The sequence below is a fragment of the Tribolium madens genome, unplaced genomic scaffold (genome assembly GCF_015345945.1).
Source record: "Tribolium madens isolate multiple individuals breed KSU strain unplaced genomic scaffold, Tmad_KSU_1.1 Scaffold_97;HRSCAF=244;Tcas5.2_LG3a, whole genome shotgun sequence".
Lineage (NCBI taxonomy): Eukaryota > Metazoa > Arthropoda > Insecta > Coleoptera > Tenebrionidae > Tribolium > Tribolium madens.
Window position 1 is genome coordinate 13218135 of NW_025401069.1, and position 26343 is coordinate 13244477.

General features: G+C 32.1%; 1 protein-coding gene across 2 annotated transcripts in view; it reads left to right on the forward strand.

Annotated features, from left to right (window-relative positions):
* Positions 1 to 4371: 4371 nt before the first annotated feature.
* Positions 4372 to 26343, forward strand: part of LOC123014261 (ankyrin repeat domain-containing protein SOWAHC) — a 49731-nt gene continuing 27759 nt past the window's right edge. For both annotated transcript variants that reach the window (XM_044413284.1, XM_044413285.1), the window contains exons 1-4: positions 4372 to 4516; positions 5330 to 5832; positions 12673 to 12708; positions 14006 to 14110. In XM_044413284.1, coding sequence (XP_044269219.1) covers positions 4393 to 4516; positions 5330 to 5832; positions 12673 to 12708; positions 14006 to 14110 — 768 coding nt within the window. In that variant the 5' untranslated portion in view covers positions 4372 to 4392. The remainder of the gene's footprint in view (positions 4517 to 5329; positions 5833 to 12672; positions 12709 to 14005; positions 14111 to 26343) is intronic.

Sequence of the window (26343 nt, forward strand, 5' to 3'; positions counted from 1 at the left end):
TTAAAGAGGAGAATTCAAAAATGCAATAAAAATAAGTGGGTACCATTTAAAATTTCAAAGTTGGCGCCAATTTCTCGTAGTTCCGGAAGTTCAGCCATTTTGAAAATAATTTAGTTGAACTCAGACTGGTTGATTTGGGTTGTGTACAAAATTTCAAATTTCTATCTGCATTAGAAGTTAAAAAGTTTCTAATATAGGCCCTAAAAGAATCACCTTGTATACAAGATCATCAGTATCATTAAATAGACATAAAAAAATGTCAAATGTCAAAAAATATGTCAAAAATTTTGACATAAAAAAAAATTTTTGCAGAACTCAAAAACAAACAAAAAATTTGGAAAATTTTATTTTTGAGAAATGTCACATTTTTATAGAAATTTATCACTTATTAATTAGCTTTTTAAAAAAATAAATAGTTTAAGCAAAAAACGTTTAGTTCGATAAGTTTTGTTCACTTGGTACAGGAAAACTAGTTTCATATAAGTTTTTATTACGTAGGCAATGACTTTTGGAACAGTTTCAATAAAAGCAACTGAGTGTAATATAAATTAAACGATTTACGTTCAAGTCACGAATAGCAACGTATAAAAACAACTATTTCTACTCGCAATATTTTTAATTTATTTATCTCACTAATGCTGAGATTTTTGATAAAGTGATCTATCTACTTTTTTGGTAGAATTTAGTAGTTAAACATGACAAAACTATTTATTTTATTTTGTTACAATAAATTGCACACAGATTTCATATAGTAGGTATATTAAATTAATTAAAAATAAAACAGTTTAAACTTTCATATTTTTGAAAAATGTTTGATCTTTGTTTAAAATTAGAAACTTTGATATATATTACACAATAAATGGCAGTTGTATTTTTTTGATGTATAAGTTTTTCCGAAAATCTTAATCGAAGTTTTTATCTGACGACTATTACTAAAGTAAAGAAATAACTTATTTTCTTGTTGTTATTGGACAAGAAACAGTGACTAAAATTATACTTACAATGGCGTACTTTCTACATCACCCGGAGGTGAATAAATAAATTTCACAGAACGTTTAAAGATTTTTGAATAAAATTATAACGATCCCAACATTAGAAAATTTTCTGAGTCACCGTGTTAAAAATTTGCTTTATTCAGGAATTAATGGAATGCTATAACATTAATTTATTATTCTCATATATCAACTACAATTTCTGCAAAAAACTAACCAAGAATATTAAAGGCGAATAAATCTCTGGTGAAATAAGTAACCGACCTCGAGAACTATGCGAAAATTGTATTTTTACGTTATGACAAAACAGTTTCGAAATACTAGTTGAATGCCATCGCAGGCAAAAGTTGTCGAACAACGGGATTTTATCAACGGTCATAATTTCCTATCAACTCATGAATGAATTTAAATTATTCTTGGCGAAATTCGTGTGAAATTAGAAACTTTGGAGATATTGAATTTTTGTAATCATAGCCGATTGACATTAAGTGTAAAATATCCACGGAAAAGACAGAATTTATTACAAACGATTTAAGGATTAGCGGTGATAATCCGACTTTAATTTGTGTATTGATCAGTTGACAAATTTGAGAATCAGAATCGATGCTGGGGCCTGTTTTACATAAAAATTTCAATTTGGAGAGCCAAGTCGACGTTTTCTTTATATACTCTGATGTAAATCCCAAATTTATTGTCTTTAAATGTTTACCAGTTTATTTAATGATCGTTTATCAACGCTATAATTCTCCAATAAATTTTCTCATCCAGTGTGTCTTATAAGGTCAAAGGTGACCATCGAAAGGGACACAGCCCACAATTTGAGTGAACGCTTAGATGGAAAATAAATTTCCATAATTTCCGAATTATTTACAGAAATTTACCATTAGTTGACATAATTTCTCGCCGTCACGCATATAAAAATTAGGCTACATTTGGCTAGAAATTGATCGAAAGCAATAAATTTTTATCTGTGATATCGAAAACACGAAAGTTATTCAACAAAAATCTTTTCCAATTTGTTAAAGCAGTAATAAAATTGGTACATTTGATTGAATCAAAGTTTCATTACAATGTAGCAATAAAGATAGCTATAGCACTACCAGTGTTAACACGTGTTGTTAGTTTTCTGATGGTGGAAAAACTAGATAGATAATGAAGTGTCGAAACAAGTAATAAAAATTTACGTTTTTTTATGCAAAAGACAGATTTTTTTATCGAAGTTTACAGAAACTCATAATATTTTTTTTCTACTGCTGCGTTGTCAAAATTTTTTCTTTTGAAATTATTACGTAGGTACTTCCTTCAAACGCTCGTGAATTAAACATACATGACAATTACATTAAAAGTCAAGTAGTTTTTCTAGTTTTCTTTAAGTTGTGTGTCGGTGACATTTCCTTAAGTATTTATTGTTTAGTGGCTTGCTTACAAACAATAGTTAATGCACCTCATTTCTATGCTATCTAAATTATTTGCCAAGTCGTTAAAAGTGGTTAATTGCAATGTGATAATGGATTTAAGATTTCTTAATGATGTTGCTATTAATGCTTTTTTTATACAAGTAGGTGGTTTATTTTGATGAGAAATAACAAGTGAGCAATAAATAAGCTCGTTTTATTGTATTTTTCAGGTGGGTTAACCCGCGCAATTAAAACCGAATAAATGAGTTTATTTTAAAACAGTTTCGCGGCTTAAAAACAGTAATTAAAGCAGAGTTTATAAACAAAATATGATGAATAACATAATTAAGATGCAACTGATTTATGCATATTTATATTTTTTCACACAAAAAAATGAAAAGCGCTCATTTTTAACTGGTGCATTCGCGATTGTATCATTTGTCAGGATGGGAATAGGAGGGAAATAAAACGCAATCATTATTCTATAGATCCACAGGATACATAAAGCATAAAACATGGAGTGCATAGTGGCAGTTGTCAAGATTGCATGTTTTTATGGGTAAAAATTGCACACAATTAAAAATGCACTAGCTTGCAATTAATTACAGTGACAGTCCTTTATAGCAACAAAGGAATGAATTAAATATTACGTAAGGAAACGAAATATTGTGTCTTTTGGCAAATTTGTGATAGATAATAATCAAGGGCTTCAGGTAGTTACCGAAAGACTCGTTTAGCGAAGCCTCGAACCGGCACTAATTGCAGGTGTCATGCACGGCTCAGATGCCTCGCTTGATTATGTGCCTCGAAATATTTAATTAAATGCATTTCCCGTTGTAATATTATATTTTGATCTGATAACACGAATTTAAAGCCGTTCCTTTATCGTAATTTCGGTTAAAATTAAGTCCGCCGCAACTGCATCACAACTAAATTAAAATTATTATTCATAAAGAAGAATAAAGTTCAAATCTTGGACACGACACCTGGAAATGAAGATTATTACTCGCAAATATGTTGATATTTGGACATGATGCATGATTTAACCAGGTGTAGCGACATAAAACTGTCATGTTAAAAAATTATTTCATATTTTTGTGGGTAATTAATGTGAGCCTCATTCAGAGCTAAATTATTTGAAATTTAAACTCTATTTAAGCTCAACTACAACATTGATTATTATTGAGTAAAAAATATGCTTACGTCTTACACAATAAGATTGAGTTTTATTATTTATCCAAAAAAGACTTATTTATTTTATAATACTTACTTTGTCTTTTTGGTGACTGTTTTTGTAATAATTTAAGATTGGTTCCTCATATCATTTCAAGAGTAAAAACTATTGAATCAAATTTAAAATATGAAAACTTGAGAAAATAATGTGAATCAAAAACTTCGCAAAATATGACTGAGTTTTTTCAACATTTCTTATGAGTAAATTTTTCACTCGTAAAATGGTTTAATGGAGAATAAAAAAAGTTAAAAATATTATTATTACTTTTTATAAAAGGCACTGACTTTTCTACATGATTGTAATTGAGCACACAGATTGTACAGATTTGTCAATTTGAATTTTTAGTAAAATTACGTTTTTCATGTTGTTTGTAACTAAAATTTTCAAAAGTAATTTTGAATGCCTAGAGTTGGTTACCTCTTGTTGTTGACGGTTCACGTTTTCTGTCAACCTGCTGTCAACTATCAATTGAATTTGACACTAGTTACGATATCTTTTGTTCGTCACTACAAACCAACCTAACCAAATTTATTCACCAATATCCCTAAATCCTAGGTAGTAAGTTCTTGCTGATACGATAATAATAATTTGTACAATGTAAAAGTTAATTTATTTTATTTTTTTTTTCATAAAAAATGGGTTGCAAGGGAAGTGCGAGTATTGTGTATTTTCGGCGCGTATTTTTAAACCGGCGTGTTGGCAGCCTTGCCGTCCATTAACGGTGACTTCTAGTAACTTTCGCCGACACACTGACATTTTGTGCGGCATCATGGCATCCAGTGATTTGACGTTAGAACAAATTTACAATTATTTTAAAGAAAATGGAAATGTGGTTAAAAACCGTGAACTCGTTCATCACTTCAAGCATTACTTAACCGATCCTGCATCAAAAGGTAACATAACACATGGCCATTACGTGACAGGAGTCTTGTTTTGGTGCTTTGTTTACGTTTACAGGTTATGACAACAACCTGTGGCATTCAAATTTGTTTTTATGTTTTTCGGTTACTCAGTGATTGATTTTTTATAATACGTTCAAGTTTTGTGGGTTTGGGTGTGTGGAATAGTTTTTGGGTGAATAATTTGATGGGAATGTGATGTAAGTGGCTTTATCTTAGAAGACAATGATTCGAAATGATTGTGAGAAAGGGACTATTGATAATGATAATGATGAGTGAGGCGGTTTAATTGAACTTAAATTACTAATAACTTACAATTCTAGTGCGCTAATTGGTTAATTTAAAAATAGCCAACTATTGATTCATTATTATTTAATTAATAAAAAAATGGTAGTATATTGTTTTGTGTGAACTTTAATTAATTTACTCAATTTTGCCGTTTCGTTTTTCGTTTCACAACACAGTTTGGGAATATTTCGTAGTGTAAAATTCTCATAATATGGAAAAAATTACATTATGTGAATAGGAAAAAACCGTCAAGGTCTTCAAGTTTATTTGTTAATTGAGAAAATTTTAGCATTACATTCACGAATGATTCTTGTTATAGTTATTATGATTAATTACGGAATGCCGTTGGTAATTAATAATAAATAATGAAGCAGTTGTGTAATTATTTTAAATTAAATTATTTTCAAATTTTCACGTTTTTAATTATCACATAAACAAACACCCTTATCTCGGATATCTGTATTTACATTTTTGTTACGTTAGATATTTTCCAGTCATTCCTTGCAATTTCTCTTACAGAAGACGCCCGAATCAAGTTTAAGAAATTCGTCAACACCCTCGCTCAGACCAAAACCGAAGGCGACGAAAAGTTCCTCATTCTCAAAACCCGCTACCAAAACTCTCTCGATTACCCTCGATCATCCCACTCGCCTCAAACTGACCCTCGACTCGCCCTCGGGATCCCCCTATCCCCCGATTGCAGTCCTGCGAAATCACCAGCTCATAGACAACCTCCTCCTTACCGACCTCCACCGCCGGTAACTTCCCCAACAAACTCTCTCGACAACATATCGTTAAGTTCGATTATGTCGCTACAAGATGTTACACCACAAGCGCCACCAAGACGGAAACAAAAGGCCTTCGATGAGGATTCGACACCACGACAAATTCACACTCAGGAGGAGGAAAAACAAACGCCGGTTAGTGTGAAAGAAAGGATGGAGAAGTTTAACAGGATGGCGTCCATGGAGGACGAGTTGAGTCCCAGACAGGCCAAGTCAGCGGAAAAGAAGCGGGAAAAGGTGAGTCATGGGCAGTGGCGTAACTAGAAATTTTGCCCCCTCCGCGAAAGACGTCTGTTGGGCCCCAAGAAACTAAAAAATGCAGTCCTTGTAGATTTATATAGATATAAAATCATTTTTATTCAAGAAAAAAATTATTAGTATCATAATCTCAAAAGTTTAACAATTAATTAATTAAAATAAAAAAAATTTTGACATTGCTCCTTTACAACCTTTAAACATTTATTAATTTATTTCCAAAAAAACTGGTAGTTTACTCCGAAAAAATTCTTTAATTCTTGTAAGTCAAAAATTTTTTAACAAAAAATGTGAGTTTTACAAAAAAAAATTGCACTGCAACAATTCTTGTAACAAACTCGTTGTCTAAAAAAAATTGTGGTAGATTTCCATTAAAAAAATTACTATGTTTATCTCGTAAGTATAAACAATTAATTCATATTCAAATTTTTTTTGAATAGCATTTTTATAGTCATTGCACACCTATGTATAAATTTATTTGCCAAAAAATTTGATAGCTTCGCCAGAAAAACATAATTTCCAGACTTTTAGACCACCTGTATATTTTATTTTGAAAACGAACAATACTTCTCAAAGAAACAATATATAGTAAAACAATTTAACAAAACATGTAACAATAAAAACTTTTTAAAGGAATAATAGCAGAATAACAAAATTTCAGTTCACGTTTACGTAGGTAATTTGTTTTTTCCTTGATTAAATTTGCAAAATTTTGGATAACATTGTCCATGTTTAGTTTTCTAGCGACATCGTATTCTATTGACAAAATGGACAAATTTGTAAGCCTTCTAATATTAAAAATTCTGGAAATTTTTTACCGATTTTGTTGTCTTTAATTTCTCTTTTATGTACGAATTTTTAACAAGTGATGCCAATTCACAGGAAAAGGCGTTTTTGACTATGTCGTTCTTATAAAAATTTCCTTTGTTTCATTTCATTGTTGTGTTGACCACAAATTCTTCATTAAGTTCCGCCAAACGTTTAGGGTTTAAAAAGTTAAACAGTTCAGAAATTTGAAAGAGAAAATTGAACCTTTTTTCTAACTGGGTTTGTAGAATATCCATTACTCTATAAAATACGTTAATCTTCGGCAAGTTCATCAAAACAATTTTTTACCTTGGCTTTTCTTTTATTTTTGAAATCCGTAGTTATTTTTAATCTTGTAGCTGCCGTTCTTGCATCACATATAAAATTGTCAAAATTATTTCTTAATTTTTTTACAGACTGTAAGGGAGCTTTAATTAAACTGATAGCTTGTGATAAATCTAAATCAATTTTCGAAGCAATTTTGATGAAATATCAATTTCTGCGAATATTTTATGTAAAAATGTACACATAAAAATAAATTCACAATTCTCCAATTTTAACAATAAAGATTTAGCTTCGTTGGTTTCCTGTTTTTTTTTTTTCGGAAGTTAAAATACTTCTGTTTAACGTTGTAATTATGTCATATAAACGTAGCTTTACCGCTGTGATTGTCTGAAGCTGAGAAGACCATCGGGTAGGATTTAATTTCTTAATTGTAATGGTAGATTCATCTGTTATTTTACTCAAAAGGTCCCAACGTTTAATACTTAAACCAAAAAATGTATAAATTTCCTGAAGGTTACAAAAAATGATAACTCATAACCCTCTACATTTTTTAATTTCAATATTAAGATTTTCTAAAAAATGTATAATGATATTTACAAGACCGTCAGCGGTTTGCAAATCTGCTTTTACAAAGCCTAAAGACGATTTTTTAATATCTAAATTATTTTGAACACTCTAAACTATTTCTATTATTATTATTTTTAATTTGGGAAAGGGCCGCGGCCGCGGGTTCTGGTGGGTGGGTAGTTACGCCACTGGTCATGGGGGATTTGACGCATTTTCGGGTGCCAAGAACTAAAAAAAAATTAAAATTAAATTTTATAGGGGACAATTGGATCGGAAAATACACATTTTTTTCCAAGTGAACACAACTAATTTTATTATTTTTAATAATTCTAATGTAAATCTCGGGAATTTTCTATTGCCACCGACGAGTATTGATTTCTGTATAAAGGAAGAGTGTTATAATTGAACTCTAATAACAAATTTCGAGCCAAGAAACTTCACTCTTTTATACAATTTTTTTAATGCCTTCTGATTTTTAAAACAACAAAATTGTTTTCATTTCATTTTTGAAAGCATGACTTTCGAGCAAGCTTGTCCACTTTCCCCTCGCAAATAAGTGAGTTGAAAATTTGGTCGGTAATTGAATCTAACATGGGTGAGATGCATATTTAACGATGTAGCTTTGGTTGTAATCAGCGCTAAAAGTACACCTAGTCACTCCGATAACGTATCAAAAAATGACTAATGATCCTATAGTAAGAATGTGTTCAGTCATTGAGTTATTTAAGATTTTCTGATGTGTTTGTTTATCCCTGCTGCGATCACAAATTAGTTTACGGAAATCCACGTGCCGCTGAGGCCGTCTTATTCTAACAACCTACGAAACACTATGGCTCTTGTATTTATGATATCAATTATTGCCTGTCAAATGACTTGCATTTTCGCAAACGGATAGATCGAAACTGGAGAACGTGAAAGTTTTTTTTTTTTAATTTTTAATTTAGGTAATAAATTTACTCATGCTGCACCGCCTCGTGTTGCATGTTGTTTGCTCTAATTTCGCACAGAGAAGGCTTTAGAGCCCGCACGGGAAAAATTCGCCACATATTCAACACCCTTGTTATTCAGCTAATATTCACCCACTTGAATTAAACAACGTTAAATCATAAACTTTTCATACGCATACACGAAATGAATTAAAATTTTACAGCAGTTATTCAAAACGGTGTCAGTTTCTATACGAGCGTTTGTTGTTTTTGTCATTTACATTTGGGAAATTAATTTGTGCGATGATTCCTCATGGAATTAATGCGGATAATTTATTGAATTTTCGACAATATTTATATTTACACGCGTTCGGTGGGAATTAGAACTAGTTTGACGCGACATCGGATTTTTTGTGTACTATGGTCCAATTGTTGCGACGAAATAAACAAAAATGCTTTTTTCAAGTTTTTGTGATGATTAAATAGCTATAAACTGATAAAGAAGTTAAATTTTGCACTTTGACTCTATTTATTTCTGTTGGAAAAATAATTTTCCAAGTTTTTTGGCTACAGTGGCGGACACGGAATTTTGGACATCAAATTTATGTCAGTTCAAAAAATGTTAATGTAAGCCACGCTTTATTGTCATTATGATTGACGTATAAAACTAAAATTTGAAAGTTTTAATGGAAATTTATTTTTGATGTCGATTTTCCGAAACAATACGTGTTTTTATACAGGCTGCGCCAGAACTCGCGCCCCAGAGAAAATTTTCAAGTAAGGTACATATCTATTTAAGGATACTGATGATCTTGTATATGTTTTTTTACAATTATTTAGTAAAGGGACAAAAATTTTGCCACTAAAAGCCACAAATAACATTGAACAAAGTTACAATTTTGGATACAGCTTCCTTGTTTCCTCCTTTAATAGCCTATAACAAAAAAAACTTGGAAAATAATTTTTCCAACAGAAATAAATAGAGTCAAAGTGCAAACTTTAAACCCTCATAACTTCGAAAGTTTTATAGATAAGATTTTTTTAACATTTTTTCCATGTTCCTGGTATCTTACCTTATGTGGCATTTTTCTCTGCGGCGCGAGTTCTGGCGCACTCTGTATAAATTCAATAAATTGTTTTGATTTGTTGTCATTTTCTAGCTATCAGGATAAAATTCCAAAAACCGAAAGTGAGGTTAGTTACCTAAGGCCCGTTTTACATTTTTATGTCAGTCGAATGACGAATCGTCAAAAATTCCGTGTCCGTATTAAAAGAGGAAACAAGGAAGCCATATCCTAAATAATTATGGCTTTTATTGGCAAAATTTTTGTACCTTTACTAAATAATTATAAAAAAAACATATACAAAACAATCAGTATCATTAAATAGACATAAAAAAATGTCAAATGTCAAAAAATAAATGACAAAATTTTTTGACAGATAGAATTTTTAAATATTTTTTCCATGTTTCTGGTATCTTATCTAAAATTTTTTCTCTGCGACGCGAGTTTTGACACACCCTGTACGTATTTTTATCATTGGGCAACAAAAATTTCAAATATTTTTCAAATTTTGCAATTGTGTTACTTATAATTTGTTTATAGCAGTTATTCTATTAGGTGGGACCCGCAGTACGTTGATGGTGGTAAAACTTGAATCACCCTGTGTTTGTCGCTAATACCAAATTTTGTAAGAGACGTAACAAATGAATCCATCAGCAGCAAGTTAATGTGGTGTTAAAACCACTAATTTAAAAGTTCTCTAAAAAGTGTTGTTTTTTAAAATATGTGTCGCAGATATTTTACATGGCGTAGTTTTTTTCTCCTGTTTTGCTTTCATACTACATTACAACGCTTCAACACCTACGACCGGTTCACTAATAAAAAGTACAAAATTTCAACGTTGTGGCTTAATGCGTGTGAATGGCGTGTGGGTATCGTTTGAAAAATATTCGCGGTGGTATTCCACCAACCCGATTCTTATTTATGACACTTTAAAATTTACATTTCGGTAGCCATCAAAATATTATATTTTCATCGGTAATCAGATAATAAATAACAGTAAAAAACATCATCGTCGAGACTGCCTTTGTAATTTAACCCACACTTACATGCAAACGACCACTTGCAAACTGTAATTATCACTCATTGCTGCTCATAAGTGGTGTGAAATTAGCATTTTGGCGAGATTTTCGTTGGCTTTGCCATAAATCTTGATCGGTTTTTTCCTATCGCGTGCAACAAAATAAATTTCAATATTTTTGCATCAAGTTTCCAACATGAAACAAATACAAATTAAAGATGTGTACTCGTAGAGTTTACTTGCTTGCATCCAGCTTTAGATTCTATCAGTACAACTGACTTATGCGTTGACGATATTAAAAAAAGACGATCGTATAGCCATGACAGTCATATTTCGAGTTATCTTATTATTTATTACCTACTGGTCATCTCTGCGAAAAAAGAAAAACCCATAGAATATGCGCTTCTGTTAAATTATAGCATGGTAACTGATGTATTATCAACAACCCATAATTTATGCGCAATTTACTACAACTTCTCACGTTATATCTCAAGATATGACTCAAAATAAATCTGTCAAATTAGTCGAGAATTAATAATTTTGAAACGTGTCAATTTCAATTATTCATAATCGAGGTCCTCGTTAGGCGCCGTTATGCTCTGCCACATAGTAAATCCTCTCGGCGGGTTGTCAAGATTCGGGCTATCTTCCTTGTCCATCTCCATTGTGTCGTACCAATAACATGAAGTAAATTGAAAAGATTATAAAATCAATTGCTTAGAGCTGCGAAGCGACAGTATGACAGTCATGCCCCCTAGGGACTATAACAGGTCGTCATATCGAATTTTCTCTAATGAATTATTCAAAATTTCGCAAAAACTACATTTTTGCACGGATCATTTAATGTATGTACGACATGCAGATCATGAACTAAAAAAAAAACTTCCACCAAAATAAACAATAGCCACTCGAGGTCGAAAAAGCTACCAAATTAGTTGTTTACAAATGTAGCAAAGAAACAATCGAGAAAAGAACAATATCCACGTGTCTGCTAACGAGCAAAGACCGGGATTATTGTTTGGAGGCTTTTTCAAAACATACCTAATACCCACTTGAAAGCATTGCATATCAATTAGATGGGTCAAAATAGTCGACAATGTAATAAAATCGATCGGTGAAATTCAACGCAGACAACGATTTGTAATTAGGTAATAAATTTTATGGAGAACAAATGACGACAGGAATGCATGTAGACCAATAGCAAAAGCAATTTGTGAGAAACAAATTCAATACGCTTGTGGGAGTTTCAGTGGTAAAATAATGACAACTGTGAACAAAAATTTCACAAAGTGAATTTATCGACACAGTTTTAGTCTCTTCATTAGTGCACGATAAAAATTGATTGATTAAAATTGTGTTGCGTAAATTGTATTCATTATTTTTTATTGAGAATATTAGTTACCTACGTAATGGAAATAATTTATTACATTGGTATTACAAGTATAAAAAAAATGATTTAGAAACCACTTTTAAAAGGTCCTATACAGGTGTCGACTAAAAATGAAAGCTACAGCTGTACTCTTAATCCCATTTGGATTTTAAAATGTTTTAGAATACTGTATTTGGAAAATAAGTTTGAATCAGGAACCGTGTGCCAACAAAATATATATATAAGTTTTGGAATAGTCAATGGACAATTTTTTATAGGGTAAGTTGGGGAGAGACAACCACATTTTGAAGATCTTGCTTTAAAATTTCAATGTTTTTTTTTATTCACTTAAGACTAATATTTGTAAACGTATAACCAAAGAAAAATCTACAAAAATTGTATATTACAAACGAGGTAGGAAATATTCTCATTTAGGTTTGTATGTTACTCAGAGACAAAGATTTATACTTTTCGTACTTACTTAAATATTACAAATAATCTTTGATAACAGACGAAAGTCTTTGAAGATTTAATTTCTTTTACTGGAGTTGCATTTTTGGCTGTAAACCTTGGTTCATCCTGTACAAGAGTGACAATTCTATAAGTCGCATCATTTCATGTTGTAAAATCAATTACCGAACCCGGAGACAAATTACGTCGATGTCTCATGTAATTCGTTAGTAAAAACGGCGTGACTAAGTCCTTTTAGCGTATGGCGATGTTATCGCAAGCGACCACTAATTTATACACGATGCTCTTTTGTTTAGTATTGTGTTTTGTCCGCAGGGGTCCGAAGAAGACGACGGCGCCTCGGTCACATCGGTGAGTATTTCCCACCTCTTTTTAAACTTCTTAAATGTATGTATTTTTAAAATTTGATTTACAATTAATAGAGATGTGTATCTTCATTATTAAAACTGTTATCTTATTTTGACTACTAATAACTTGGAGTTAATGATTGTGATCTTGTGGTGCTTCGCGTAATTAAAATATTGAAACGTTCCCTTTTGCTTAGTGATCTTGATTTATTGTCGATTGCGAAATGAATAAATTGTGGGATATACAGGGCGTTTTCTAGTGATTTATTGGAAATATTGATAATGATAGGTTTCAACGCAATAATTGTAATTAAAACAAAAAAAAAATAGATAGAGTCCAATCGTCTGACATACATAAGTAAGCTTTTTTGAAAAACGTTGATTGTATTGTAATGGAAAAAAAAAAGGAAAAAGATAAACTATCGCGGTAATTCATAGTCAGTCAAGGATTTATTGTAATCTGTACTGTTAGAAATGGGAATTAAATTAAAATAAAAAATTTCTTTTATTTGTAATTTTCTAGAAGCAAGGTCAATTTGTAAGTAATGGTGTGATTCACTTAGTAAAAATGGTTGTCAAAAATCTAGAAGTAATTATTATTTAAATTGTGTCTTTTTCATTCGTTTCTAACAATAGGAAAGGTTTGGATATAGGAAATTAACATGGGAAATTAGTTTTTTTTTCCGGCTGCAGGAGTAACAGAAATAAGAATCTGACTGATAGAGTTTGTAGTGCTCGAAAAGGACTTTCTTATCCACATTTTTGTCGATTCTCTAATTAACTCCATTTGGGCGAAAACGACTCTCGAAAAATCGAAATTTGAATTTGCCGGGTTAGCGTTTCTAAGAAACGAACTATCAAGTCAAATTATGACAAATTCTCTTTTCTTTCTTAGTAATGCTAACCCGGCAAATTCACATTTCGATTCTTGGAGGGTCGTTTTCGCCCAAATGGAGTTAATTATAGAATCTAGAAAAATATTAATATGATAGCCCTCTTCAAGCACTACAAGCTCCATCACACAGATTTTTATTTCTGTTACTCTTTCAGCCGGAAAAAAATAGAAACTAATTTTCCATGTTAATTTCTTAAATCCAAGCCTGTCTGGGACACCCGGTATACCTGAGTGTAGTAAGTAAATAAAATTTGTTAACAGTTATGTAATACATAGAATAGTAGATGGACTATCTATAAACCTGTAATAATTTTGGGTTCGTTTGAGCAAAAAACCATAAACGTCAATCTGTAATAAGGAGAGGCTAGCACAGCCGTCCCATAAAATGCATGAGTTATTGTTACAGTTAGAACCGAAAAAGTGCATGGAATGGTACGTAACGGCGTCGAAAGGCGACATCCAAGAGTTACTCAAGCTGGCTCAGGACGAGCCCCGTTTGGTCAACAGAAAGGTAAGAACCGCTCTTATTTTTCGTGTTATTTTTCATTTATGTCACTGTAACCTGATAAAGGCCAAAAAGGCGCCCGAGATCTTCGTCTAGACAAAAAAACCTGACCGATTTGTCAGTGTTGATGTTACCTGAAAAAGAGATTATTTCGATATGCGAAATTGCTTGAAACAATAAAAGCGCAATGTTTTTATCAAAATTGTATGTTTTTGGAAAGGTGTGCTTTCAGCTGAATGGAGAGCTTGTTAATTTCATTACGTACGAAGTTGCGTCGGTTAACCACAGAAGCAAAAAACGCTTCGTTAAACACACAAACCTTTAATGAATCACACACAGGGGCCAAATAAAATAAATTAAATTTTTTACCGAGCTGTTTGTAAAAAGGGGCGATATATCAATCGAAAACGATCGCGCCCACCTATTATTTAGAGAATCGATTCCCGAGACCATCTCGTAATTAAGATAATATATTATTGAACGTAATTAAAATCTATTTAGTACAGCGAATATCTGACTACCAGTGATAAATAAAAGCGTTCGTTATTTTAAGAAGCGCATCGTCTAGAAATATTTCATTCATTAAAATCGGAAAAATATAATTTTTATTCGACGGTGATAAATTTTGTTCGAATTATTAGAACGAAGTAATTAAAATAATGGAAGAAACCAATCCAAGAGTGTATTTTTGTTTGTGACCATAGCTGAAGACCACCTAACAGAAACAAGCGTTTTGTGTTCCCGGCCAATTATTTTCTACAAGAGGTGTTATTAAAGCCGCGGCTCGTATTTCAGTAGTAATGAGGCAACACTGGTAGCCTCAATCCTGACGAGGATGAATAGCAGTCCTACCATCTATTCGTCGGGGTCTGACAGCATCCAAATATTTTCTCGAGATAATCTCCGCCTTTTTTTAAACATGGGAGAAAAATACGAAACCGAGAAAGACTAACCAACACAAGGCGATGTTGTCATGTCGTGACAACTTGACAAATTTTATATCATTTTGTTCGTCTCAGTGAGACAAATCAAATGCACTAAAAAATGTTTTAAAAAGTCCACACACTTTAAACGAAATAATTTTTTTCTAATTTAAATGAATTTAAAATACTTTAACTTTAAAAAATCATTACTCAATAACTATTACGCCGATTTCCTTCAAATAAAGATCATTCTAAAGGGATGGCCTTGCCCTTTACAATGATATAAAATTTGAAATTGAATATTGGCAAACTTTTTTTCGATCTGTGTTCGAAGAAGTTCGAAGTAAATCGAAATAATCAAAGAAAAACCCTACGAGTAAATTTTTTTCATCATTACCATCGTGTAGAGCATCTCTTTATTAGTTGTAATCCAAATTTTCAAAAAAAATATACCGAGTAGTTTTCAAGATATGATTTTTTGAAGTTATGGTTTGTTAATCAAGCATTGCTCCACATAGGAGAAATGCATGTTAATCTTACTTAAAATTGCATTTTTATAAAAATATTTGTTTTAAGACTCTTCTTTTGCTTAAAAATGGTCAATTGCACCTTCTTTGTTCTAACTAAAACAAACAAAAACTGTTTGTTTACTTAAAACAAATAAAGAGTACCTGCGTACTAATTAAAGCAAATAAAGAGTTTTTTTGTTGTAAAAATCACCACTGATGATTGAGCAAAGAGGATCTAGAAGTTTAAGGCACGAGTCTTAAATATAAGGGCAAACCTTTTTCAAATCAAATCACTTTCCATTCATATTTTGACTTGTTCACTTTGTTCTAATTTTCTGAACTTTTTTTGAAAATTTTCTGAGCAAATGCTTTCTCATCACTTTCGAGTGATGTTAAATGCAATAAGTCACCTGATTTATTTTGTTGGTATGATTAGCTTCAGTTAGCTTGTAGGTAGTAGTTGTTGTGATAACAGTTGCACACGAAGCAACTGACTTATTGCATCAGTAGAAAGTGATAAGAAAGCATTTGCTGAGAACATTTTCAAAAAAAAGTTCAGAAAGCTAGAACAAAGTGAACAAGTTGGAATCTGAATGGAAAGTCTCTTAATTTGAAACAGATTTGTTCTTATATTTAAAGCTCCTGCTTTAAACTTCTAGATCCTTTTTGCTCAATGATCAGTGATTATTTTTAGAACAAAAAAACTCTTTATTTGCTTATTAGTACACAGGTACTCTTTGTTTGTTTTAAGTAAAGAAACAGTTTTTGTTTATTCTAATTAGAACAAAGAAGGTGCAATTGACCATTTTTAAGCAAAAGAAGAGTCTTAAAACAAATACTTTTATAAAAATGTAATTTTAAGTAAGATTAATAGCAAACCTTAACTTCAAAAAATCATATCTTGAAAACTACTCGGTATATTATTTTAAAAATTTGGATTCTTACTAATAAAAAGATGCTCTACACGATGGTGACGAAGAAAAAAATTACTCGTAGGGTTTTTCTTAAATTACTTCGATTTACTTCGAACTACTTCGAACACTGTTCGAAGAAAAGTTTGCCAATATTCAATTTCAAATTGCATATCATTCAAAGGGCAATTCCATCCCTTTAGAATGGTCTTTATTGAAGGAAATCGGCGTAATAGTTATTGAGTAATGATTTTTTAAAGTTAAAGTATTTTAAATTCATTTAAATTAGGAAAAAAATATTTAGTTGAAAGTGTGTGGACTTTTTGAAATTTTTTTTAGTGCATTTGATTTGTCTTACTGAGACGAACAAAATGATATAAAATTTGTCAAGTTGTCACGACATGACTTTTTTTGTCGCCTCTTCATTTGAAATTGGATTAAAATTAGCGCTTTTGTTGTAGTCTTGGTTTAATTTTTGTTCTTTTTAGATCTTATTAATTTTGTGCATTTAAAATGGTACAATATCGATTTAAGTGATTAAATCGCTCTGTCTTGTATAATAATGTTGTAATTTTTCGTTATCGTTTGTTCGAAAGCAAGTTGAAATCAGTTGAGCGATCGCATGTTACGATCCATTTCTTTATTTTTAATAAAATCCGGTAATGTAGATGTTGCATTTTCCGTTGCATGCATGTAACCGCATGATGGATATAGTGTCGTCAAAACCCTGAGGTGTTGTAGCAATGCACATTTGCTACCTATGCCCCAGGAGGCATTCGGGGTGGCTGATTGCAGTGCCTTGTTTCATTAGCCATTCATGTGCAGATATTGATATTGCTATCGGCTGATTGATAAATTAAATTAGTTGTCCTATTATTATCAACAATAAATAGTCGACACAAAATCTAAAATAATTTAATATTCGTTACTTGTCGCTAATTATTACTTGTAGACGTGCCTTCGTGGTGTTTGACGTGTTGGTTGGCTTCTTCAGCAGTAGCCATGGGTGGTCCACGTGACCGCTTACCTACTAGCTTCGTCAAACACGCTACAAAAACGTCATAAATATTGTGGTTTATTGTCGGCGATTTTATTATTCGCATGGAAATTGGCACGGGGAGAGGTTGAAATTATCACCAAATCGGGGATTTTTGGTGGCGCCTTTGTGGCACATTGAGGATTAAATCGGCCACGTCTAGACTGATCTTTAACTTCTCAAGTTACAATCAGGGACAGATATCTCTCCGAGATCATCTTATATTTTAATGTGGGATCATTAATTCGAATCTGTCAAAAAATTGTTATTTTTTGCAATTCACTGTTTTACCTAATTTCTTGTATTATATTGGTGTAAACAACTTGTTGTTACCTTGATGGTACGAATAGTTGTTTTGTTTCAGTAACGTCTTGTCCACCTTGTCATCATTTTTGTAAAACGGCTATAATGGCTTTATTTACATTTATGTTTTGTTTGGTGACAATAAAAGTATCGTTTCTGAAATCATGATGAACCAACAATGTGGTAACAAGTTATAATTTTTTTTGGGAAATAGCGAAAGTGTATTACACGTTTTTTCGAGTTTGTATGGTAATTTAAAACGTTATATCACATATCAACTTTTTACATTTATCATTATCTGATGTTGATTTATAAAGCTCTTCCTTTTTCATGTTATGCCAAACATTTCACATCGTGTGAAATTAATATCTGTTGGCTTTATTTCACGTTTACAATTTGCTCACTAGGCCGGATTTGTGTACTTGTTCCTCGATAATTTATTATCTAAATTTAATCTAGTCGCAATAAGGATTTTGACTTTAATTATTACTATCATCAACTGCTGATTTATACATTTTGCCATAAAAATGTTTTAACATCCGACGATTTTACGAAATATAAGACATTAATATGTCGGTTTCGAATTGTCAAAATAAAAATGTACTTTTTCAACTTTATTAACCAATAAAAGTTCTAAATCTTCACCATAAAACGCGTTGTAGGTTGTTGACGTTTTATCTTGAAATTAAAAAAGTAATTATAGACTTGCAACAAGCCAAGACTATGTTACTTAGAAATTACATTTTTAGTTTTTAAATCAAAAAAATAAAACAGTTAGTTACTACATTCTTTGACCGGCTAACAAATCAAACCATCCTACGTGAAATCGCTTCTCGGCCAAAATCCAAAATAAATTATCTGCAAATTTTAACAAATGTTTGTTATTTTATATGCAGACGCCTACTCCGCTATACCATAAAGTAAAATTTATTATCGTCATTTTGAATTGCAAATGCCTTAAGTGTTTTTTAGTTTTGTTCTGAAATAGGGGCATCACTAAATAAATGAAATATAGAATTAAGTTCGTGTGTTTAATATTTTGCGATAAGCCATGAAATTTTTTGATAAGGCTAGATTTACATAGTCTGGACTTTTGCATGTTGTCACAATAGTGAATGACCCAAGCTATCAATGGACATAAGACGTTGATTTCTAACAGTTATGCATAGTTTAATTAATTTATTTCTTCGTTTTGAGTGTGGGTTGTTGGTCTCTTCATTCAGCAGCTTGTCCAAATTTTTTTTTTGCAGAAATAGTAGGTAAATTATAGTAACGTTCACCTGTTCTTAATAAAATGAAATGATATCTTTGGCATCATTATTTCTTGTTAGAACGCGTCTAAATTGCTGTTTTCAAGTTCCAATGTAAATTAGTTTGTATCAATTTGACATCTGTTTTTGGTCACGTACTTTTTATTTCTCTTGTCTCTGTTGAATTAATAACACGGACCAACAAATTCTCAATTTGCTGAATGTAAATTTAATACAAAAAAAACACTTTTTTCGTCAGAATGATTTTGGTGTAATAATTTGGTTTCTTGGTGTGAAAACACATCCGTTAACAAGAAAACACGATTAGTAAGGGTCTTTGCTTAGGCCCAAAGTGTCACATGTGACGTTTAATGATTGATAACTGACGCCACGCTCCGGAATTTTGACCATTTCGGAATATCAAATAACATTCCGGATGTAAATAAATATCGAGGTAATTGTGTGCCTTATAATTATTTTGAAGGCTTTTCCCGGGGGTTTTATGCCTTCCAGATTCGTTTTTAATGATACTTTGGCGTTAGTGTGATTTTGGTTTACGATTATTGCCAGCTAAATTATTTAGTGCTGGTTAAATTATTTCCTCGTTTGCTCTTTGATGTGTGTAATGATAAAATATACAGACATCTGGAAACAACTAAGTAATTAAGCGGTGAAAATAAGGTTTTATTTACGGATTTATCGCGGCTACAAAACCGAAAATAGGTGTTTTCAACCCTTGTTGCGGTTATTATCCCAACAACAAGTGAATTTTCTATTGAGGAGGCGGAAATTGGAATTGCTTTTACTTTTTACTATGTTTAGAGATGAAATATGCTTGCGAGTGAGTGAAAATAGGTTTGTGGCACCTCCGGGATCTTTAACACCTCCTAGCTGCCTAAACAGGGTCGCGCGTGGAGTCTGCTGCAGATGTGTTCTGCATAAGTGCATTCTTGTAGGCTGTCAGGTCGGCCCCGGTCGACCGTAAGTGCATTTACATGTCGCTTCGATCCAAATATGCGAAAAAATATAGCATGCTTAGACATAATACGACACGAATGGGAATCGATCACCGTGTTCTCCTGTCGGATGAGCCGTTTAGCTGTTAGTTCAGCATTACATTTTATACAGGGTGCGCCAGAACTCGCGCCCCAGAGAAAAATGCCATGTAAGGTAAGATACCAGGAACATGGAAAAAATGTTAAAAAAAATATATCTATAAAAGTTTCGATGTTATGAGGGTGTAAAGTTTGCACTTTGACCTTACTTATTTAGTTTTTTTGCTACAGGGTATTAGAAGAAGAAACAAGGAAGCTGTATCCTAAATTGTTACTCTGTTCAATGTTATTTGTGGCTTTTATTGGCAAAAATTTTGTCCCTTTACTAAATAATTGTAAAAAAAAACACAAGATCATCAGTATCCTTAAATAGATATAAAAAACGTCAAATGTCAAAAAATAAATGTCAATTTTTTTTTCATGTTCCTGGTATCTTACCTTACTTGAAATTTTTCTCTGGGGCGCGAGTTCTGGCGCAGCCTGTATATATGGCACTCTGTTCGACATCGATTTGTTATTGGCTTGTTGCTAACGAGTGGTTTTTACTGTAAAAACAACCCTCGAATTATCAAGATTTGTGATTGAGGGGAAAATATTACGCTTCCATTAGCTCTTTTATTAAGATAATCACTCAAAATTATCAACAAGGGAGATAATTAGGTGTGTATATTAATCACTGTTAGAAAATGGAAATTAATATGTAAAGCGAATTAATTAATCAAACTCATCACTTGATGTGATGTATACCGTGTGACGTGTCAATGAAAATAAAATTAACAAGACGATACATATGTAAAGTTTTGTATCAAATATCACATTACAACTAACACTGATGATTAATAACTTGAGTGTTGTTGCGTAAAAAATCCGGTTTACTACGAGTTGTAATAAGGACAGTTATGTTATCTGAGACAAGTTATCTACTCGGAAAATTATTACAGCTATTAAAAAAATCCGATTTCCACCAGCAGTCTCAATCTGCGACCTCTGAAAATTTGCTAATTCACGAATCTAAATAAAAGAAAAAAACGCAACTACAAAAATCTATGTAAAAACCAATTTATTTAAAATAAATTAAAATTTAACTATTTTTGAAAAAAAAAATAAATAAAAATTAGACTAGAAATTTTAAATCAGAATTCAGGTCACTCAACATTTTCTAAACTAAAAACGTGTTTTTTAATTTCCAAGTATTTCTTCAAGAAATTTCAAGTTTTAATTTTTTTAGGCTTTAGAGCTTTCTTCGATTTTTAGCATTTCTTCATAACGGAATAACTAACAGAAAAATTAATTTTTGGGACAGAAATAGTATTTTACGAGTATATTTAGGTATATTATTATACAGTATGTTCCGTTTTTATTGTTACAAACTTAAACAGGTGATAGAATATTCAATTTTAAGATAAAAGTTTCCTGCGAACATGTATCAAAAAATGTTGTATATGCGAGCTACACCCTCTGCAAGAGATGCGTTTTTAATGGGGGTTTCTCACTATTGCAGAATAGATAAAATTACAAGAGTTGGTACAGCTGATTACTTTTAAAACCTGAACGAATTTAAAGATCAGTGTCGAAATTTTTAATTACAGGTCCCTTAAACGGTGAAACAAATTTAATTTTTAATTTTTACTCTCTTTATGGTCTGTAAGACAAATTATAAACTGATTTACTCAAAAACGGTAAGTTTTATCGAAAAAACGAAAGAGACCTCTTTTTTGTGAAAAACTATGAAATTTAGAGTTTTGTGACTGAAAGTGGCAAAAACCAACCGCCAACATAGTTAGTACTTTTTACCCTAAACCCCCCTGAGTAAAAATTTTATTTTGAATTCATTTGGGTTTATAAAGGTTATCAGTTATACCAAATTTTGTAATTTTATCCACGATGGTTTTTGAAATATTAGAAAAAATCCATTAAAAGATGCACCCCTTTCAAGGGACGTGGCTCCCTTATATCTTAAAATTGAATATTGTATCATCTGGTTAAATTTGTAACAATAAAAATGGAACACCCTGTAGATGAACTTGAACAAATTTTATTTGTTTTTTTTTAATATAAAAATATATAGTGCAAAATTTTAACTTCTAATAGGACTCTTCGGCCGGTGAGAAATATGGTCTTATCTCTGGTGATTTTGGCTGCTTGTAACAAAGAATTGTGGGTATTATTATTGTTTTTTTTTATTTTTTTTTTCGCTGTTGAAAATATGGGTTAATTGTTTGGCGTTGGTAAAGTTTGTGTTTGAACTGTTGTTGGTTTAGGTATCCTCTGGGAAAGTCTCTCTCATCACGTCTTAGTACTGTTGGCCGCAACGGCGTCTGCTTTCCTGCTTGCGGCCGTCGTACAAATGAACCAATGATAAATGCGTCTTGATCCTCGAAGGGAAATGGGGCGCCTCGGCCTTTCGCGTGCGTGTGTCCTGTGATAGTGATCGAGCATGTCGCTTGTTTGTTTACAGCATCAGAGGTAGGGGCCGGTCTGGACCCGCCGCCGATAAATCTAATATAAATCACGATTGCCCCGCGCCAAGACATTTAATTACAATGCTGAAAACCAATTATGAAACACTTAATTTATGGACGATTTGAAGACCAGACCGCTAGTTTACAACAGAGGCGTCTTGAGCTTCTGTTTGCCGAGAGCACATGATAACCGACGATAAATTATCGATTTTTTATCAATGGAAATCGAGAGGCGGTACGTTATTATTTACGGAAAGTAAACATGATTAAGTGGTAGCGTTTTCGACTCTCAGCTAAATAGAATGCAAATTAATCAAGCGGTGGGTTCAAGTAACTGCTCAGATCTAATCGCGCTATACATGGAAAAATTCGATTTTAACATTGCCTTATCTAATGGGAATGTAATGAACAATCTGGGATGTGCTGCAATAATTATACCTCCAATAACCAACCGTTACATCATCAAATAAATGGCAAGCGATTTTTATCTAAGAATGATTAAATTTAGATATTGTTCCCTTTAAGTTGTGATGAAGAATTTCGAATATTCCGGGCGATAATCTTAACTAATCGGATACCACACTAACGAACAGTATTATCCTTTAACGGACCAAATATTCCACCCTTCATTATAACATCTGATAAGGAGTTGCCAACTGTCGAAGACCTGCCTACATTATACCAACTTTGTCCACCACACGATGTCACTAGAGAGAAGACGCGATCAGCTTAATTCTGATTATTATAATCCGCTGCCACACACGGCGAATAGTTTTTGCTCGCATTTCAGACAAGCGGCGACGATTACCTACATGGAATTCATTCAATATCAGAAAAAATTTAATCTTCATAAATTAACGAAATTTGCACATTTTTTAGTAGATTTAGATCTCTCGCAATATTTAACATTTCAGAATTATTAGCCAACGGATTTCTTGTCAAGAATTACAATTTTTATGAATAAACCTTAAAAATTAAAAAGTATGTATTTTTGAAAACTAAGTAGGTACAGATGTGTTTATAGAAAGCGAATTCAAGTGTTAACTCTGTATTAACTTAACTACAATTAAGCTATTAGTATTACCAATTAGAAAATTAATGACAAAATCGCCAAGTTTTTTGTCTTCTTTTAGGATTTTGAATATATTTGAGGAATTTTTAAGAAATGTAAACAGTAATTTTGCAAATATCAGGACTTTATCAACAAGGTAATTCTATTTTTAAATGACAAAAAGAAAGTACAATTGATTATTATGATTAGTTGATTACAAATCAAATCGGCCTTGTTAAAAGTTTAAAAACAATGTTTTATTAATCTTGTTTCGTACTCACTTTCAATATACGTAAAGTCTGTTTTTTTTTAATGGAAATTACCAAATCAAAATTTTGGTGAAAAAATTGGTAGCAGCTTGTCTCCATAGCCTCAAATTTTGTTTGTTCTTTGTTTTTGTCCCTAGAAATTTTGTTAAAAAATTATGGTTATGTGTTCCAATTGAGATGTTGTCAAAATTTTGACTTTTATGAATCTTGTGTGCCTGTTTGCTCTTTGAAAGCGCTATAATTGAATACCTGAGGACAGGCATCATTACCTAAGGTCTAAAGACAGAAATCAGTGCTAATAATTTTGACAGAAACAAACCGCAAGTAAGTACAATGTTGTGGACAAAAATGAGATTCTTGCTACAAAAACTTTGAAGAAAAAGGATGTATATACAGAAATAAGTTATTTAGCAAAAATACAAGTAGGTATTATGATGATTGGCAATAAATTTTGTGTAATTGATTGAAATGAGCTCAAAGTTGATGCATTTTATAAATTCTTCTTCAGCTTTAGTTTCAAAATTATTACTTTTTCAACTCATTTCTCAAAAAACGATGCACAAGACACTAATTTAATTGCGTTTTTTCCGAGATTCTTTCTCATTTATGTTTATTTTGTATTCTTGTCGATTTCTTGCTCAAAATTAAGAATATTTAGCAAACCTGCATTACAAATTGCGTCTACATTTTAACGGGCCCTTTTTTTAACTTCCTGCTTGCGAACTATTTGTTTCCAAATTTCGAAAAACTGTTAGTGTACCGAATTTGTTTCTTTTTTGGTGTTTCGTCTCTAAATTTTCTTAGACGATTTTTTCTGTTGACGTTTAATGACATAGTTTTCAAATTAATTCAAAAAACCGGAACTGCCAACTTCCGTAAAATTGCCATGAATGAATTTTACTAGTGATGCCAACGTTAAGACTGTTTGGCATTTCTATTTAACAAAAAACAGACTTTAGATCCTAATAACTCGTATTTATTTTATAAAGTGGTATTTTTTGTTTTGCTGCTAATTTTGAAAGTCCAGAGTTTAGGTTTTCTGTCTTTTCGTATGCTTTTCGAGGTATACTCATATTTTGCATAAACATTTAGCTCATTTGATATTTTGATATTTATTTAAATTTTTTCTAAAAATATATATGTACGAGTACTTTTGTCTATTTTTATATGAATTTTAACTGGCTTTTTAAAAAACTATTTTGTAATTATGAAAAAATCTACTTAATTGCTGTTCAAAATAACCCCGATTCGTTGATGTTAGGTTAAATCTCTCTTCTCTGTCATTTGAGATGAAAAGAGCAATAAAGCGGAGAAAATATATCCCCTCGCATTAAAGTTCAAGAAAGACATACGTTATTGAACATATTTTTAAGCAATAGAGTGCGATGTGACAAGAAAATCTCTTGTGATTAAAACGGCTCGTTGAAGGAACGCGACAAGAGATTAATCTGCTGCTAAATATATAAATTGCCCTGGAATTCGACTATTTACAAACATAGTAACACTGATTTGAACATTAATAACTTAGGTTGTCGAGTTAAAATGTATTATGGGGTTCTCGAGCCCCATTTTTGTCTCAGCTGTTGTATATCCACTGATGTGACATTAAATATTTTCGTCGAATTAAATGGTGGCAGTCGTCGAAATTGACGGTAATAAATTGTCTATCCGCGTTGGCAAAACGGTAATAACTATTAAAAGTAAAGAGTGTGACTTATTGTCAGTTTAAATTGACACGAAAACGCTTTCGCGTCCACAAGAAAAACAATGCTAAGCGTTGTACGATTTACCGTGTCTTGGAGAGAATAACGTATTCTGTATCAGATAAACGCTAAGAAAGTCTTTAATTAAATTTACAATTAGCGACCGACGTGCACCCACTAATTAATACGGCCGAGGCCTCGACGGGGCGGCTCCCTGGGGACGCAGAAGATGCGACAGTTGTCGTCGTCTCCGAGCGGCGATCTCGAGGATATGTTAATACGGCCGTCTGCCGAGCCCGCCGTATATCTCTCGCAACTAATTGCATACAAATCAAAGCCTGAAAGAGACCGCGAAATTTATGGTAAATATCCAAGAGATGCGATCTTAATCTGCGACCGACTGGCTGCAGCTTCATTCCGAATTTGTTTCGTTAATATTTGCTGAATTAATGTTGCTTTTGTATTGGAACGTATTTGGAGGCGAACGAGCGGCTTATCTCGTATTGTACGATACTCACATGTATTATTAATCAATCGTTGCAACCGATCGACCATTAACTGATGCTAATCTCTTCATAATAATCATCGAGATTTCTCAGACAAGACCGAAATTCTCTAACTTGAGATATTTTAGTGGCAACAACATCAAAGATGAACACCGGCCGGAGTTTTATTTATGTTCACAGCTCGTCCGCAGGAAGCAAACAAAAATATTGACACTAAAGCTGCGGATATAGCCAATTGAGAATGACAAGATGTTGATGGTT